Source organism: Ceratotherium simum, chromosome 13 (assembly GCF_057802395.1).
Source record: "Ceratotherium simum simum isolate JZ-2026a chromosome 13, ASM5780239v1, whole genome shotgun sequence".
Classification (NCBI taxonomy): Eukaryota; Metazoa; Chordata; class Mammalia; order Perissodactyla; family Rhinocerotidae; genus Ceratotherium; species Ceratotherium simum.
Window position 1 is genome coordinate 14987308 of NC_141912.1, and position 20729 is coordinate 15008036.

Sequence of the window (20729 nt, forward strand, 5' to 3'; positions counted from 1 at the left end):
GAGAAAGGTCATACATCATTAAACATCCAGCTTTTTTCCGGATATTAGAATCCTAATTGAGAATGAAAATATTCTCAATTCTATTTTATTTTTTTTAGAAATAAATAGAATATATTTATTTTATAATAATAAAATAAATTTATTATTTTAAGAAAGACTTAGATAAACTGTATTTCCTAAGCAAAATTAACTATGAAAATAATTAGAATTACGGCAAAATGCATTTAATCAGCAGGGTGGTATCAAACAAAGAACATCTATAAACAGAATTTATTCTCAGCTGGAAATAAAAAAGAGACAGGGTTATCATAACAGACTATCTCTGCAAAGAAATATACAACCAATGAAAAGCAAGTAACTCAAAGAGATGCAGGAAGATAAGCTAACAGAAAGTGGCTAAAAAGAAAATTCCGAATATCTTGGAGGGTATTTCCATTGGTTAGTTATCAAAAGGCTTAAGAAGGATCATTCCTATAACCACAAGGGGGAAAAAAATGCAGAGGGCAACCACAGCTATTTTACATTTCTCCTAAGACCCACAATCTCTTTTCCATGCCCTGCCTTCAGAAATAATAAAACACCAACACCAGAAAACATTCGTAACAGCCAGGGCTTTAAGAATATGGTTCACGAGGCTTATTGACAGCTGTCATTCTAACTGCTCCATAGTCCACTGAGGACGACATCACTGTGACCGGAATCCTGGATCCACATCTTATTAACTGTGTGACCCTGAGCAAGCCACAACCTCTCCAAGCCTTACTGTCCTTATCAGTAAAGTGGGATAATAAAAGCCACTTTTGCAGGGTTCTTGTGAGAACTAAAGATCACGTTTGTAAAGCATCTAACAATCTCTGACATATAGTAGGTGCTATAAACATTAGCTATTGTTATGAGCAACAGCATTCCAAATACCATTTGGGTAATTTTATTCACACAAAAAAACTGTTTTATGATTTGCTAATTACATGCTTTGTAAACCAGTTTTGCTTTGATTGAAAAAAGGTAATATTGAAAAACAGAAAGAGATGATAGAGTATCCTTACTTTCTTACCCATGAGACTGGACAAGGTAATTAGCCCAAGAAGTTTATCTCCTGTGTAGACAGCTCATACTTCCCATTTCACTAAGATCTTAAGTTGGTTAGAAAACAGTAAGCCACAGTACTATCCTACGGTACTATCCTAAGATGCACCACTGTCAAACATAAAAGTTAATTTTCTGAATATGAACCCAAGAAATAAAGAGTATCAGGATAATTCAACCCAATGAAAACAACAAAAAAATATAAACTTCCAGAAGGTATAAATTTAGCCAAACAGGTACCCTCATTTAACTGGATTTGTTTGATCTCTCACCAGTTTGAGGAGAAAAAAGGCATATTTCAAGACACAAAGCTCTAAGCAGATCTCATTTTAAAAGCAACAACTTCCAGAGTATATCCTACAGTCAGGACAAAGTCACCCTCACACTTTTACTTTCTATATTCATACTTTTAAACAGAGATCTAAAGTCACAAAGACAACCCTGAGTCACTTTAAGAATCAATAAAATTATAATTATGTTTCCTGAGCTGAAGTGAGGCCAAAAAAGTTACTGGTATGTTTCAGAAACCATTTCTACACTTTAAATAATTTTCTGTCTAATCCTAAATTAATCAGAATATGAAATTAACAAGAACTCACTATTTTCCAAAAAAAATCCTGTTAACCAAGAATTTAATGTATTCTTAGAAAGCCCTGATATTATACCAAGTTCTGTCCAAATTATTTTCATTCCTATAAGTAACCTATAAGTAATGTACAGATACAAACATAAAACTCACTCAGATTTGCTGTCATGGATTCTAAATCTGCTATTAAGCCCGGAAGCTGCTGCAGCTGCTCCTGCAGCTCTATCAGGCTCGACTTCTTTTTCTCCCAGTGTGCTGAAAGCATAACCACCTCACTGTCCACCAGCTGCAACACAGAAGAGGAAGGGTCAAGTAAAACCAGATTTTAGGCACAAAGAAATTATAGTCAGCACAATGAGAGTTAGTCAATGTTATCTTTAAAAACCCCTGCGCTGAGTATAGACAACAGGACACCCTGAAGAAGACTGAAGTTGTTTTCTTAGAAAAGAACCAACTTAATATTCAGTGCAGAAAACCTCAAATTACTGCTTGTCTCAGTGCATCTTAACCCAGAGAAGAGAAAGTTCAGAAATGACCTTAGAAATCACTTCTAAGTATACCCTATTTTTAAGTAAACCATGTATTTGAAAATCCAAATCTAGAAAAAAAATAAAACAAAAAACTACCACTAACAATTGAAAAGAAAACAAACAAAAACAACCCAAAACATAATTAAGGGGTAACTATTTGCTTTACAAAAGGAATTCTTTTAACAGAATAGTTCCCCAACACATTTAGAATATACCATGATTCGATTTACATTTAAAAAGGAACATTTACTGCATAAAGTAAGGTAAAGGATATTTGGATATGAAGGAATTATTGAAGCAACTGATCAACTCCAGAAAAAGAAGAAAAGCATTTATGTTAACCAAGAAGGAATTCAGATGTAAACGGTTCCTAACAGCAGGGTTGTGAGATACTAGACTAGCCTAAAATAATTCTAACTTCTTTTCCTGAAGACTGTAAAGAAAATGACAGACATCAATTTCTCCCAATTTTTTTTTTAGTCTTAACTTGGTGGGAGGGGAAAGGGCCTAGAATAAGATTTAGAAGAACCAAGGAGAGGTCGTCTTTTGAAAACATCACCAACGATAAGTAAGAATTGTGAAAGATACCCACATTCTGTACAATAAATATAACAACTGCAAAATTCATTACGTAACAGAAGAAAATGCATTTGACTATTATATGTAAAGCAGAGTTCACAGTTAAGTTATATACATATATATAAAAAAGACAATTTACACATCCCAAGATTAAGACTCAAGAGTTGGAACATGAATACAATTGATTCTTACTGAATCTCACTAATGTTAACCAAGAACTCCAAACGAATAAAAATATCAAAATAAGATGTAAAATCATTTGTATGTAGTGCTAGGTTGTTTTCATTTCTACATGTTAATACTCTAGGGAATTCACCACACTGAAATAAAAGAAGTGAGCTATGATAAAAAGGATAGAAAGCTGTCGAGTTTCCTCTCCGTGCCCGTCTCACACGCCTCTCTGCTGTTTTGCAGCCCACACTGGAGGGATAACCACAACCACGCTCACATACAAGCCTCAACTGAGCTGGGGACCTTCAGGACACCAAGCTTACTGAAATTGAATTTCTCAGTAATTTTGTATACTTAAAAAATGCCTATTGCCAAGTGGTTTTAAAAAGTTCCCTAAGAGGGCCAGCCCCATGGCTTAGTGGTTAAGTGCGTGCGCTCCGCTGCTGGTGGCCCGGGTTCGGATCCCAGGCGCGCACCGACACACCGCTTCTCCGGCCATGCTGAGGCCGCGTCCCACATACAGCAACTAGAAGCATGTGCAGCTATGACATACAACTATCTACTGGGGCTTTGGGGGGAAAACAAAGGAGGAGGACTGGCAATAGATGTTAGCTCAGAGCCGGTCTTCCTCAGCAAAAAGAGGAGGATTGGCATGGACGTTAGCTCAGGGCCAATCTTCCTCACAAAAAAAAACAAGAAACTTAACTATAGTCTAGTTCACACCTTCCCACGAAATTAAAAATTCTATTTTGAATACAGACTATAACAAGTGTACATAGAAAGAATATACCAGAATACACTAAAATATCATTTTAATTTAAAAGAACGAGAGGCTGGAGTCTCAGAAATCATTACCAATAATTATGTAATAATACTAAAACATTTTAAGTATTTTCTACGTGCCAGGCCCTGTGCTAAGCAATTTACATTTATTATTTCATTTAAACCAGAAAGAAACCTTTTAAACTAAGCAAGATTACCATCTCCATTTTACAGATGAAGAAACTGAGGCACAACAAAGCTAAGTCACTTTCCCAAGGGCCACAGTGGCCCTAGGTTCAATCCCAGGGAATCTGACACTAAAGCCCATGCCCTTAATCAATATTCTAAGGATTGTGCTAAGGGGTATATGAAAGAAAGAAGAAAAGTGAAAAGCTGGCAAAAGAGGGGTTCTGAAAAACTGTACTTAAACTTTAATAAGAAATGAGCCATCTCCAGAAGGCCCATTTTTCCACCTCCAAGTGAACAATTCTGAATAAACCCAGATATAACACCAGCATATCAGGTTTAAGTGGCAAGACTGACCCAGAGTGCTTCATTCTAAAATTCCTTCCCGTGGACATGGAAGTTAAGAGAATGAGGAAAGAGCAGGGAACACCAAGGATTTACAAAATGGCTAATAATAGAACTTGACTGTCTATAACAAACTCAAAAGTTCAGCGTTTTAGGGGTACACTATTTCATGTGATTTCCAAACAACTTTGTTTGGTAAGGAGGGTAAGTGGTGTTATACCATTTTACAGATGAGGAAACTAAAAACAGACAAAGTTATTTGCCCGAAGTCAAAATGTATTTGTGCAGAAACTAGAATTTCCAACACCCAGTTCAGTCCACTTTCTACCACAGGTAGAGGAGATCCATGCTGGAACACAAAGAATGAAGCATGTCTAATTTAACCCGCTTACATATCAAACTGTTAAAACAAAACATGCATCTTCAATTTGAAGGCAAGCAAATACTTCACAATAATAGGAATTACAAGCAAATAATGCGCTAGAAGTCTAACTTTAAAACGCTGCCCTCAGAGTCTAACCCTTAAGTCATTATTAACTATTTATTCATTTATACATAACTGAGGGAGAAAAAAAAAAATCAAAGAACTTGTAAAAAACTCATAGAAAAAGCCAACAAAGCCACTACTGGCGATAGCTGTTTGTTTTCTAAGATACTGCTCTGAATTTTAAGACTTTATAGTAAAAATTAGCTTTAAAGTAGAGTATAAAATAATTTGTCAAACAAGATTGAATCTCCCTTAAAAATATTTGGCCCAGCAGGTTGAAACCGCTTGTTAAAGGCCACCAAAGACACATGAGCACAAAATCTGACAATTTTGACACTCCGACAAAATAAACACAATAGGTTTAACACTATGCATATTAAAGATACACATTTTAAACATTTACATATGTCTCAACAATACATCAGAGGGCTTTAATATAAATTTTCATTTTTAAAGCTGAATACTGTATTTCCGGAAAGCAAGAGTGGCACTTTTGATCAGATGTGGGTCTTAAAATAACCAAGTACTCAACTATGAAAAAATTTAAGATCCCCAAATAGCATAAATCCAAAAACAGATCTTACAGGCAATTCTTTCTCCTATATATTTTATTACGAAATATTTTTTACAATCAAAAGGATGATTTCTGTTAAAGCTTCTCTACAGGATATAGTCTTCCTTGAACATTGTTTGTGGGATTCATCCATGTTGATACATGTAGGTGTAGTAGTTCACTGATTTTCACTGCTGTATGGTTATCTGATTTTATAACATATTATAATTTATTCTGTAGATGGACTTCAGGACTGTCTAAAATTTCAACAAAACCTGCTACAAATCATCTCCTACAAATCTCCTGGTGCCCACACCTAAGTTTCACAAATGAGTTACAGATGTGTCCAAGGTATTGCTCTCCTCATCTCCCGGAGTGGCTCCGCAGGGCTTGGAGCTACCAGTCCTCCTTGGGCCTAGTCACCTCTGACTTCAAGTAATCTCATGTATTTATTACATAATATTATCAGAGGAAATGTGCACAATACCAATATTATCAGGGGAAAGTTTGGGATGCAATGCTCTGGTAATATCTCTAGGAGTGGAATTGTTGTCTGAAAGGTATATGCAACTTCCACTTAATGTCAACTCATTTTTTCTAACATGATTGTACCAATCCATTTACACTCCCTAGTTCCAGTTGTTCCTCATCATGTTTCTTCCAAAAGAAGAAACAAAACTGTCATCTGTGAATAATGATCATCTGCACAGAAAACTCAAGACTTCTTAAATTTTTGATAATCTAATGAGTGTAAATATGTGCTTTTAATTTGTATTTCCTTGATTACTAACCAAGTTTGAACACGTTTTCATGTTTACTGGCCACTCGTAGTTTTTGTTCTGTAAAACGCCTGGTCATATCTTTTGCTCACTTTTCTATTGGGTTATTCTCCTCTTTTTATTGGTTTGTAGGGGTTATTCATATTTTCTGAACACCTGTCCTCTGTTTTGTGAATTGCTTAACTTTTTCATGGTGGTGTTTGATGAATAGAAGCTTTGATAAAAATTAATATTTTTATTTATGGTTGGTGCTTTTTATGCCTTAAGAAATCTTTCTCTACCCTGAGATCCTAAAGCTCTTCTACTATTTTCTGAAAGAGGTGCAGTTTTCCCTTTCACATTTAAGTTTGACGGAGTCAAAATCAGAACCAAGATCTTCAACTCCTTCTATTCAACGTTATACTGGAGGTTCTACCCAGTATAAAAAGATATGAAGAAATGGAAGTTGTACAGATTGGAAGGAAAGAAACAAAACCTACCATCTACACAAAACAACTCCCACCTCCAAATACAAACTATTAGAATAAGAGGATTTAGCCAGATGGTTGAACATGGGATCAATATACCGCAAGTCAAATACTGCAGGTTTTCATAGATATCAGGACAAAGAAGTTATCTTCTATTAAAAACTTGCAAAACGTTTTACTCTGAATAGAGACTTAATTTTATTGAATGTATTTTCTGCATCTGATGATCATATACTTTTCTCTTTTAATATGTTAACATGGTCAATTGCATTTAAAAGAATTTCTAATATCAAACCAATCTTTTAATCCTGGAATAAAACCTGGGGTATTTTGCTTTTCATGCATTGCTGGATTTGGTTTGCCAACACAGCCACACACTGCACAATGTCTCCCAGGTAGAATGCCTGTTGTTTATCATCCAGCATTCACAGAACAAACACATATCAACACAAAGTTTTGGCTCCTATTTACATAGGAAAACTTTATATTTAAGCTCGATACACATTTTAAAACAACGTGTGAGAAGATTCTCAAATTCAATTTCAAATAAAATTATGAGAATATCAGAATCACAAGACAGCATAAGGAGTCCATCCATAAAGGAGATGCATGCCTTTCATGTTGCTAGTGTTGAGAGGCCACGTTACTACACATGAAGCAACAGTTTAAGAATTATATCAAAAGTTTGGTAATCAGAAAACTATGTTTTAAACACTTTACATCCTAACAGATTTCTACCCATGTACAGATGCTTTGTTGGTTTTAAATATATTTAAGGAAGTTGGTTGAGGGTTTTGGCTTGACATGTGACACACTATAACTTTTTCAATTTAGAATATGAGAAATAGGTTCCTGGTTAGAGTGTTTGCATGGAACATCTGATTTTCAGAAATGGATTACTAAAGTTAAGAGAGAGATAATGCTTTTATTTTGCTTATAATTTTTGAATCTGTATTCACAAATGGGACTGGACTCCAATTTCACTTTGTCATACTTCCCTTGTTGTGTTTCAGCATCCTAGTTATTCTCGCTTCATGAAATGAGCTGAACACTCTTTCCTCTTTTTTCATTCTCTACAAGAGCTTGTCTAACATCGAAATGGTAGATTCCCTCAAAGTTTGCTAGAACTCTCCTATGAAAACTCTGCAGACCTGGTGCTTTCTTAGCGGAAAGAATTTTTTAATCACTAGTAAAATTTTTTTAATGGCTGTAAGACTACTCAGGATTTGTACTGCTTCTAGAATTGGTTTTGGTAAAAATTTTTAGGATTTTGCCATTTTGTCTAAGTTTTCAAACTTGTCATAGAGTTGTTCACAAACTCTTATCTTTTTGCTCTCTGCTATAATTATATTCTCTTTAATTCTTAAAATTATTTATTTATGCTTCCTTTCTTCATGATCAATATCACCAGAGATTTATCTACTGTATTTTATTAGTTTTCTCTATGAACTTTTGGCTTTGTTTAGATTCTACAGTATTTTTATATCCTATTTCATTTAACTTCTCTCTCTTTTTTTTTTTGTGAGGAAGATCAGCCCTGAGCTAACATCCATGCTAATCCTCCTCTTTTTGCTGAGGAAGACTGGCCCTGGGCTAACATCCGTGCCCATCTTCCTCTACTTTATATGGGACGCCGCAACAGCATGGCTTAACAAGCGTTGCGTAGGTGCTCGCCCAGGATCCGAACCCCGGGCCGCCACAGAGTGCACGCACTTAACCGCTTACACCACTGGGCCAGCCCCTTCATTTACTTCTCTTATCTGTATTATTTCTTTCCTTCTTCCTTCAAGGTTTACTCTGTTCTCTTTCCAAATTCTTAAGTTAGATTAGCTTATTGACTTTGTCTTTTTTTCTCTCTAAAATTTCCCTCTAAGTAGATTTGGCAAATTCTACAGTTTCTATGTAATAATTATCATCATTGTTCTATTTTTAAATTTTCAATTTTTTTTCCTTCTTTGAACCATAAATTATTCATAAGACATATTTTTAATTTCAAAACATATGGAATTTTCAAGATTGTTTTCCTGTATTAACTTTCAGCTTCATTTGCACTGGGATCAGAGAATATTCCGTATGACTTCATTTATATGAAACTTATTGAAAATTGCTTTGTGGCCCAGTACATGATCAATTTTTATGTGTTCCAGGTGTGCTTTAAAGCATGTGTATTCTGTATTTCTTGAAGCAGTATTCTATCTTTGTCCATCCAGTCAAGTTTGTTAATCATATTAGTCAAATCTCCTATATCCATACTTATTTTATCAATTTTTTTCCTATCAATTAAGTTTAATGTATAAAATCACATTTTGATTATGGATTTATCTACTTTTTCCCTGTAATTCTATTTTTCCTTTATATATCCTGAGACTGTTATTAGGCACACACAAGTTTAGACTTTTTCCCCTTAGGGAAATGAATCTTATCATTATAGAATGATCCTCCTCTTCCTAATAATGCTTTTTCTTTTCTCTAAGGCTACTTGATTGATAGTAATATGACTGTATCAGCTTTCTTTTGTTTAGTACTTGTCTAGTACATCTTTTTCCATCCAATTATATTCAATCTTTCTGTGTTCTAAATGCTCTAGGTGTGTCTCTTTTAAGTAGCTTATAGCTAGATTTTTTTCCAGGTCTCTTTTAACAACAAGATTAGTCCATTTACAATTATTGTGATTGCTGATATTTAGATTTTTACTATTTTTTTTCTGTCTATTCTGCTTTTTTCTCTTGGTTTCTTGTCATCTTTTGGGTTGACTGAATTCATTCTCATTATTCTAGTTTCTTCTTATACTGGTTTGAAAGATAAACACCATTTCTGTTCTTTAGTGGTTACCCTTAAAATTCTGCCCTCCATATTTAACTTTAAATCTGAGACTAATCAATATCTATATGCTCCCCATAAATAATGCATGGGCTTTAGAATGCTTGAACTACAATAATCTGCTTTCCAGATTACATGCTATTTTTATGCAGCATTTTTATCATTTTTAATCCCAGAAATTAGATAACTGATGTAAATATATATAGTCACTGTTTGTTTAGATTTATTTAAGGTTTACCATTTCCTTTGCTCACTATTCCTTCCTATATCTCAGATCTATCTTCCAAATCATTTTCTTTTATCGTGAAATACATTTAGAAGTTCCTGCATTGGTGACTTCTGATAGAAAACTCTATTTTTATCTGAAAATGTCTTATTTTGCCCTCATTCTTGACAACAGTTTGCAAAGTCTGCTGTGAAACATTCATTTACAAGTGATCTGTCTTTTCTCCTTAGTTGCTTTAGACCTTCTCCTTGCCTTTGGTGTTCTGTAGTTTCAATATGATGTGTCTAGGTGTGTAATTATCTATCTTGCTTGCTTGTTGTACATTTTGGATCTAAAGATTTACGTATCTCATTTCTGGAAAGTTCTCAGCCATTTATCTTTTCCTACATTCTTTCCCTCATTCTCTTTTTCTAGAATGTTTATTAGATATATTAAGCTAATCCATATAAAACTATAATTTTCCAGGTCAAAATTGGTTCAACACTGGTAATTTCACTTGGTTCAACCTAAAGATCGTCTGTAACTATTCTCTGTTAACTCCTCTTTCATATTTTCCATGTTCTTACCTCAGAGATCCTCTCTGGGTAATCGCCGACTTTCTCTTCTATTTCACTATATTCTTTCTTCAGGTGAATATAACTGCTGTTAAAACTATTCTTTGGGTTTTTAATTTCAATGATTTTTTAAAGTTATGTTTGATAGCGTCTTATTCCTTACTCATTTTTAATCCATCGTTTGTCTCTTTAAAAGACTTTGTATATACCTATTTAATTGTCTATATCCAAGAGTGCAATATCAGAACTGCTTTGCAGGTCTAAATCTTACTCTTTGGTTTTGGTGACTCTTAAACTTTTGATAATATATTTCTTTGTGTGTTTTCTAATTTTGGGGGGGAGAGGAATTAATCTACAGAAATCTTGAGGGGCCTAGGTTTACATGGTTTCATCCAGGGAGAATTTGTGTTTGTCTCTGTTGGGTGTCAAAGAACAGCCATCTGTGGCCCTTTCATTTCTTAATTTAGTGGTTCCTTGATCATGTAGGAAGTAAAAATTAGAGCCTCACATTCCTATGAGGCCAAGGCCATGGAAACAAATCCAAAAAGGAGAATATACTTATTCCAAGTTGTTATGAAGACAGACAGGTTTCCTTGTTGCCTCCATTCCCCAATAGATAGCTTTCTTTTTTTTTTTCCTAGCATAACTTTTCACTGAGGGATGTAGCCACTTCAAATATGCAAGAGCTTTATGCAGGAATCTCAGCTTCAGCTCCCCATAGACAGTGTCTCCTATCCCCATAAATCTCTAAAGACTTTGTTTCAGTATTTGACCCCAGCTTCCACTTTTTTTTTTTTTTTTTTGTGAGATCAGCCCTGAGCTAACATCTGCCAATCCTCCTCTTTTTGCTGAGGAAGACTGGCCCTGGGCTAACATCTTTGCCCATCTTCCTCCGCTTTATATGGGATGCCTTATATGGGATGCCGTCACAGCATGGCTTGACAAGCAGTGCATCTGTGCGCGCCCGGGATCTGAACCGGTGAACCCCGGGTGGCCGCAGTGGAGCGTGTGCACTTAACTGCTTACGCCACCCGGCTGACCCCTCCACTTTTTTTTAACCACTCTTATTTCAGTTCCCCATTCATTTTTTTGGCCCTTTATGATTTACCTTAATTTTTATGAACTTAATGCATTTAAAAAAATTTTTTTAAAGTCTATCCAGCATTTAAGTGTTTTATAGCTACAGGGCTTTTCAAGGTATCTAGTCCGCCTTACTGCCAGAAACCTACATTCCAGCTTCTCAGTAATTTCTAAAAGAAACATTAATGTCTAAATTTCATCATATGTATTACTGTGTTCTATATAACTACTATAGCTTCACTAATTTAGGTAAATGGTAAAGAAAGTCAGCCCAAATTAAAAGTCAAAGTCACAGAAGTGCTTTTGGAAAGAAAGTTTGCTTGACATCACTAGCACAGAGTATCTGATCTTGGCTAACAAAGCTTTAAGTACATGTACAAGATAATTTTAATTACAAGTCACTTTTATTCATTATACACTCTATACATAGTGCTAGAAATAGTTTGTTCTTTTAAGTGAATTGAGGATGACTCCTGAAATTTTTATATTTATTTTATAAGCAAATTAATGATTTTAGGTAGACTCAGCAAAGTTAAGCTTTTGCCCAAATAACAGGGAATTCTTGAATAGTGGGTAGAAAGAAATTACATCGTATAATTTACATATAGTGCAAAAGCATCAGACTCAAATTCAAAGCATTATACTTGAATAAACCAAATATTTACTTAGAAGTTATAAACTCTCTAAGCCTAACTGAACTAAATTACTTGACTGAGAAATTATGAAAATGTGCCTTATTTAAGGTTTTATAAGCACTACTAAATTGATGCAAAACATTTTAATACAATTACAAACTTAATTTCTTAAAAAACTAGCATTTAACACTGCAAAAGGACATTTTTCCCACAAGTATAGCCAATTCTTTACCTCTCCAGCACTTGCACATTCCTGGGCTCTTTTGTGGAGTGTAGCCCATGTATCTTCATATCTAAGAAAAACAAAAATAATTCACAATGCAAACCACATATTAAAACAAATATGATCTAAAGATGAACCTGGAACATCCTGTGGTAACAGAAAGAAAAGCTCAGAAAATAATGGGACACGTCTCAAGGACACAGAAGTCAATTTGAAGGAGCTTCCAAAGGCCAAATCTGGGACAATTTGAGCAACAAAATAATGGTAGTAATGGGTTACAACTCAAAGAATGAAACAAACATCCAGAGTTCATAGTGATTTAAATAAATAATTGAATAAATAAACGGGGGAGAAAGGAAAGACTCTTCCTTACAGTAGAACTCTGATTAATAACTGTAGAAAAAAATGATAAAAATAGAAAAAAAAATCACCATTTGGTAAACACAACAATAAGAATTGCTTTGGAAGAATTCTAATGGATGCTGAAATTAGTGGGTCAAAGTATGAAGAGAAACAGGATATTTACATTATCTCAAAGTATTTCCCCACAGGATACTCATTAATAAAAAAGGGGGAAACAGTATTAACAGTGGAGAAACCTGGCAGGCACTTCCTTAACCAAGTGATCAATATTAACATCTACAGTAATGAGACATATCAACATCGTGTGCCTACTGATACAATGTACTGGGAAGGACACACATTACTCTTCTGGCATTATTGCCAAATAGGTACTAATTTGAATTTAATCATGAGGAAATAGCAGATAAACCCAAATTGAGGGACATTTTGCAAAATTACTGGCCAGCAATCTTCAAGTGTCAAGGTCATTAAAAACAAAGAAAAACACAAGAACTATTCCCAGATTAAAGCAGATATGGTGACTAAATACAATTTGTGATCCTGGATTAGATGCTGGTCCAGAAAAAAGGACATTATTGGGACAACCAATGAAATGTGAAGAAGGTCTGCAGATTATTTATAAGGTTAATTTCCTGGTTTTGACAATGATACTATCGTACATGATCCTCAAAATATATGAAGCAAAAATTGACAGAATTGAAAGTAGAAATAAACAGTTCTCCAATAATAGTTAGAGACTTCAACATTCCACTCTCAATAATGGATAAAACGACCAAAGATAAGTAAAGAAAGACAGGACTTGAACAACACAATAAACAAACTAGATATAACACACATATATAGAACACACTATCCAACAACAGAATACACATTCTACTCAAATGCACATGGGACATTCTCCAGGACAGAGCACGTGTTAGGCCACAGATTAAGTCTCAATAGATTTTAAAAGTGGGTATAGGAGAAATCTCTGAATCTTCTACTCAATTTTGCTGTGAACCTAAGACTGCTCTAAAAAATCAAGTCTATATTTAAAAACAAGATAGATATCATACCAAGTGTCTTCTCCGACCACAACAGGATGAAGTTAGAAATCAATAACAAAAGGAAAACTGAAAAAATTGACACATTTGTGAAAATTAAACAACATACTCTTAAACAACCAATGGGTCAAAGAAGAAATTACAAAAGAAATGTGAAAATATTAAGAGATGAATGAAAATAAAACCATGACATACCAAAACTTATGGGATGCAGCAAAAGCTGGGCTAAGAAGAAAATTTATAGCTATAAATTCTCATTAAAAAGGAAGACAGAGCTCAGCAAACTGAATACAACAATATATTAAAAGGATCACACACTATGATCAAGTGGAATTTATTCCAGGGATGCAAGGATGGTTCAACATTCGCAAATCAATCAACATGATCCACCATATTAATAAAACGAAGGATAAAAATCACATGATCATGTCAATAGATGGAGAAAAAGCATCTGACAAAATGCAACATCCTTTTATGATAAAAACTCTCAACAAAGTGGGTACAAAGGGAACATACCTCAACATAATAAAGACCATATATAACAAGCCCACAGCTAACATCATACTCAATGGTGCAAAGCTAAAAGCTTTTCCTCTAAGATCAGGAACAAGACAAGGATGCCCACTCTCACCACTTTTATTCAATGTAGTATTAGAAGTCCTAGGCAGTGCTATTAGGCAAGAAAAAGAAATAAAAGGCATCCAAATCGGAAAGGAGGAAGTAAAATTGTCACTATTTGCAGATGACATGACATTATATATAGAAAACCCTAAAGACTCCACCAAAAAACTGTTAGAAGTAATAAAAAAATTCAATGAAGTTTCAGGATACAGAATCAATATACAAAAATCTGTTGCATTCCTATACACTAAAAATGAACTATCAGAAAGAGAAATTAAGAAAATTCCATTTTTAATTGCATCAAAAAGAATAAACTACCTAGGAATAAATTTAACCAAGGAGGCGAAAAACTTGAACACTGAAAACTATAAGAGGTTAATGAAAAAAATTGAAGACAAGTAAATAGAAAGATATCCTGTGTTTATGGATTGGAAGAATTAATATTGTTAAAATGTCCATACTACCCAAAGCAATCTACAGATTCAATGCAATCTCTATGAAAATTCCAACGACATTTTTCACAGAAACAGAACAAACAATCCTAAAATTTGTATGAAACCACAAAAGATCCTGAATAGTCAAAGCAATCCTGAGAAACAAAAACAAAGCTGGAGGCCAGCCCTGTGGCTCAGCAGCTAAGTATGCGCGCTCCGCTACTGGCAGCCCAGGTTTGGATCCTGGGTGCGCACCAACGCACCGCTTATCTGGCCATGGTGAGGTTGCGTCCCACATACAGCAACTAGAAGGATGTGAAACTATGACATACAACTATCCACTGGGTCTTTGGGGAGAAAAAGGGAAAAAAAAGGGAGGAAGATTGGCAATAGAAGTTAGCTCAGGGCTGGTCTTCCTCAGCAAAAAAAAAAGAGGATTGGCATGGATGTTAGCTCAGGGCTGATCTTCCTCACAGAAAAAAAAAAGAACAAAGCTGGAGGTATCACATGCAAAGGATAAAGCTGGACCCTTAACACCAGACACAAAAATTAACTAAAAATTGATCAAAAATCCAAACATAAGAACTAAATCTATAAAACTCTTAGAAGAAAACATGGGGGAAAGCTTTAGGACATTAGATTTGGCAACAATTTCTTGGATATGACACCAGAGGCACAGGCAACAAGAGAAAAAAACAGACAAATTGGACTTGATTAAAATTAAAAACTTTTGTGCGTGAAAGAATCAATAAACAGAGTAAAAAGGCAACTCACAAAATGAGAGAAAATCTCTGCAAATCACTTATCTGATAATGGATTAATGTCCAGAATATATAAAGAACGTCTAAAACTCAACAACAACAAAAAACCCTTATCCAAAAACAGACAAAGGACTGGAACAGACACTTCTCTAAAGAAGATATATGATTGGTGAATAAGCACATGAAAAGATGCTCACCATCATCAGTCATTAGGAAAATGCAAATCAAAACCACAATGAGATACCACTTCACACCAATTAGAAGGGCTATTAAAAAAAACAGAAAATAAGTTTTGGTGAGGATGTGGAGAAATGGGAATTGTTGTACACTGCTGGCTGGAATGTAAAATGGTGCAGCTGCTATGTAAAGCAGTACAGTGGTTCTTCAAAAAATTAAAAATAGAATGACCATATCATCCAGTAATTCCTCTAAGTATATACCCAAAAAAAGTGAAAGCAGGGTCTTGAAGAGATATTTGCATACCCATGTTCATAGCAGCGTTATCCACACCAGCCAAAAGGTGGAAGCAACCCAAGTGTCCATTAATGGATAAACGGATAAGCAAAATATGGTATCTACTTACAATGGAGTATCATTCAGCCTTAAAAAGGAAGGAAATTCTGACATGACACTACACAAATGAACTTTGAACACATTATGCTAAGTGAAATAAGCCAGCCACAAAAAGACAAATACTGTATGATTCCACTTATGAGGTACCTAGAATAGTCCAATTCATAGAAAGAGAAAGTAGAATGTGGTTGCCAGAGGCAGGGGGAAGAGGGCAATGGGAAGTTTTTGCTTAATGGGTACAGACTTTCAGTTTTGCAAGATGAAAAGAGTTTTGGAGACTGTATGCACAACAATCTGAATGTATTTAACACACTGAATTGTACACTTAAAAATGGTTAAGATGGCAAATTTTAAGTTATGTGTATTTTACCACAATTTTTTAACAATTAAAAAAAGTTATGATTTAGATATCTGCTATTTAAAATGATCTTTCCTCCACTCAATATTAGTTCCAAAGAGAAAAGACTGTGCTTCACTGCAATGAACGGACACATTGTAGACATCTCCCTATGGTTGTAGATTTTTCATATTAAGTCCCAAAATGCACCCCATCCCAAAAAACTACCATACACAGAAGTCTACACCTCTAAACTAAATCTTTCAATGAAGTTCTTTCAACTAAATCACTAGATTAAAAAAATAAAGATAACACGTAAATAGTAAAGAGTACACACACTGATTAATTACTATACTACCTCCTCTTTCATGGTCACTTGTGTTCTTCACTCAACAAAGTCAAGCAGGAAATTAATATCAAATTAAGCACTTCTCATTTCAGAGAAGGAAAAAATCTCTAGACTTAGCAACCATAAAAAGAAACACAATAAAAAGCTAGAAAAGAGAAAGCAAAATGTAGGAACAGATAATTGTGTTATAATAAATGCAGATAAGGAAAAGGAGCCTACCTTCTACTGCACACATCCTCACCACGTATCTGTCAGATGGCACATTATTAAGTACAGAACTGTATATAACAACATACTTAAACCATATACGTATTTTTATAACAGTTTTATTGAGGTATAATTCACATACCATAAAATTCACCCTTTTGAAGTGAATAATTCAGGACTTTTTAGTAATTTATGGAGTTGAGCAACTATCACCACTATCTGAGTCCAAAACATTTTCATCACTCTGAAAAGAAACCCCATCCCCATCAGCAGTCACTACTCATTCCCATCTCTCCTCCAAAGCTAGGCAACCACTGATCTACTTTCTGTCTCTGTGGATTTGCCTATTGTGGACATTTCATATAAATGGAATTATACAATATGTGCCTTTTTTGTTGGTTCCTTTCACTTGGCAAAATGTTGTTAAGTTTCATCCATGTCGTAGCATGTATCAGTACTTCATTCCTTTTTGTAGCTGAATAATATTCCACTGTATGGATATACCATATTTTATCTATTCATCCACTGATGAATATTTGTGCTGTTTCTACTTTTTGGCTATTATGAATAATACTGATTTAGGAATAATACTGCTATGCACATTTATGTACAAGTTTTTATGTGGACATAAGGTTTCAATTCTCTTGGTATGAAATTGCTGCGTCACATGGTAATTCTATGTTTAACTTTTTGAGAAACTACCAAACTGCTTTCCACAGCAGCCACACCGTTTTATATTCGCACTAGAAATCCATGAGTTCTAATTTCTCCACATCCTCACCAACACTTGTTACTGTCTTTTTGATTATATTCATGCTAGAGAGTGTAAAGTGGTATCTCATTGTGGTTTTGATTTGCATTCTCCTGATGACTAATGATGTTCAGCATCTTTTCATGTGCTTATTGGGCATTTGTATATCTTCTTTAGGGAAATGTCTATTCTTTGCTTATTTCTTCACTGGGTTATTTGTCTTTTTATTTTTGAGTTATAGAAGTTCTTTATATATGTAGATACAAGTCCCTTATCAGATATATAATTTACAAATATTTTTGTCCCATTCTGTGGATTGTTATTTCACTTTCTTGATGGTGTTCTTTGAAGTGCAAAAGTTTTTAATTTTGATACAGTTCAATTCATCTATTTTTTTTGTTACTTATGCTTTTGGTGTTATCTAAGAAAATCATGTGTATTTCAATATTATTCTGCATGGCAACAGCAATGGATTGGAGAAGAAATGGTATAAAATTAAAAATCAGTAAAAAAAAAATTACTGAAGACTCAAATTCAGAATTTTCTGGCAACAAAAAAAACATAAACATAATACATATGCATAAAAGTACTGACTAGTAAATACAATACTGATCAATCTGCTCAAAGTCTGAATGGCCTTTGTATTATTCAGTGAAAAGTAAAAACCTCTCAGGGAAATGAGTAAGTAAATAATTTCCAATCACTATGTTAAGGTAAAATTTAGTTGTTTGAAGGTCTCCATCTTCAAAGTTATAAAATATTTTTAGATAATAAAATAGAAGCATAAGCTTCTTATTTACATGAAAACACTTACCTGCTAAGTAATTCTAGTCCAGCAGAGTACTTTGGCAAATGTGGCACAGTCCTGCCGAAAGAAACACTTTATTAAAATTGTTTCCTGATTTAGGCCAACTAAAAAAAAAAAGCTACATACAAGCATTTTGACACTGTCAATTATAATGTGGAATATTTTAGAATCACTAATGACAACTTCTCTAAACTATTAGGGAAATGTATTGTTTTAGTTAAAGTTAATATACTGTAATATACTATCCACCATTACTTTGCCCTATAGATTTTTAGCATACAATAATAAACACTTTAATATAATGCTAGATAACAAGAATTTTTTTAAAAAGCTCATCATCTCTAGGTTTAAAGTGAAATTTGGTCATATGCTTTACTTTACTAAAAAATGAAAAAACTGCACAACTAATACCAATGTTTTCATATAAAACAGGTAACACAGCTAAAGAGGCTCACTTGCCAAGAGCTGTTTCATTATTAATTTACTTCTCGATAATGTAGAACTTTTACTTTGCTCTTAATATACAAATAAAAATGATTAATTGTGATCAAACAACAGCTATTGATTGTCATAGAGTAAAACAATTACACTTCACCATTTTTTCAATCATTTTACAATTTTACCAGAAAATTTTCAAGTGTCACAAAATTTAGAAAGAATCAATAACTTGTTTTGTAGTCAGATGTACTCAACAGATGTAAAACCCATTAAAGTAATTATATTATTATGACTATAACCAAAAGTTGTATGAACTTTTAAGTCATAGTAAATTAAATCAGCATAAGCTTACCTAGGTTTGCTTTTTACTTTGGCTTCTCTTGACTTGTCACTTAAAGTCTTCAGCCTATAAGTCAACAAGTATACAACAAATTTTTACAGCTCAAGAGATTTTTTTCAACAGTAAATTTCACAGCTGTTAAAATTTTGGGTTGGATAAGCTACTTTTTTTAGCAAGAATAAGCACCTCTACAGACAACAAATATTTGAGTCTTTGCTATACATCAGACACTACAAATGGAAAATTTGTAGCAAACATTTTTATAGTTTTTCTTGCCCCACATATCTTTTTTAGAAACAATACCTAAATGTGATGGGACTAGAGAAATCTCATTTGATTTCATTAGAAAAAGAAGTGGTCCACATAGGTGAACTTGACAAGTAACAAAGATATCTAAGCAGCACATTTTATTAGTAGATACTATGCCAGGCACTCAAATCTCTTTAAAGTACCAACATGTTGTGAAATTTTACATTTTCTGATAACTCCAGGTCATTATTATAAATACCACTGACTGCATTTTGTGGCAAAACAGTACTCTCCTCAGATGTTTCTGAGCTAGGAATCCCTTTTTATTTACCAACTTGAAACCAATCTATAATGGTTTTTTGAGTTTGTTTGGGATCCTGTGTCTATTTTTTCTAAATTTACATTTTCCATCTCACCACTGCTCATCTGGTTACCAGCTATCATTTACTGCTTCTGCTAGCTACTTAACTATAGCAGCCTCCTCCCCTTCTATTTGCTTTTTTAACTTACTGGGCTGGGAAACAGATAAATGGGCTAGAAATGCATATACAAAATAAAATTAAATAGGCTCTTCTATATACAAAATATGAAGTTCTTAGACTTTGTACAATTTATTTTCACTTCACTGGTCCATTTTCACCTTCTTTTGGCTGTGGACTCTGTACCACATAATAGAGGTTGCCAAAAAGCAAGTGCTAAATTATGAGATAATTTTATATAAAATGAGATATTGCTGTACACGTTCTTAATTTGATTACTTCAACAAATATTCATTTCTAAATAGAGTCTGAAGCATAGGCCACAGTACCACTGCTAGTTCCCACAAAGCCTCTGTAAAACTAGAAATAGGTGCTCCTTCCTCAAGACACGTTACTGCTATCAGCCAGAAACTGTCCTAATACAGAAGCTGACTCTCATAGGAATGCCCCAATGCTGTATTGTGCACTATACGTGCAAGCCGTGAAACAGGATTCCATCTTTTTTGTCAATAATGCCTGGCTAAGTACCAGAATGGGAATTCTGATCAAATGCCTTTTTTTTTAACAAATTGGAATGCCAATTTCATACAAAGATTTTTATATTGCTCTATGTTCTTTTTCAAAAACTAAAATATTGATGAGATTAATTTCTCTACAATGTTAAAAAAGATTCAGCAATCTCTTTAATACAAAACTAATTTGTATGTATCTCTCCAGAAGCGTCTAGGGAGCTATATTTAAAAAGTCTAATCCGTCCTAGAGAAAGAATATAAATTTTCAAGCTTACGTTGGCGACTAGTAAATCTGGTTTAAACTAAGATTAAGCAACAGCTAGAGAAAGGTATCTTCATAGCCATGCTCTACCATTTCCACTCCAAAATTTGAGAAAGGCACTTAGTTTTCACAT

The 20729-nt window shown here is 34.1% G+C and overlaps 1 protein-coding gene across 2 annotated transcripts in view; it reads right to left on the reverse strand.

The window, feature by feature from the left end:
- Positions 1-20729, reverse strand: part of DTNBP1 (dystrobrevin binding protein 1) — a 110273-nt gene that overhangs the window by 81988 nt on the left and 7556 nt on the right. For both annotated transcript variants that reach the window (XM_087438043.1, XM_087438042.1), the window contains exons 2-5: positions 19107-19160; positions 18323-18373; positions 12079-12139; positions 1826-1958 (exon numbers count right to left, since the gene is read on the reverse strand). In XM_087438043.1, coding sequence (XP_087294169.1) covers positions 1826-1958; positions 12079-12139; positions 18323-18373; positions 19107-19160 — 299 coding nt within the window. The remainder of the gene's footprint in view (positions 1-1825; positions 1959-12078; positions 12140-18322; positions 18374-19106; positions 19161-20729) is intronic.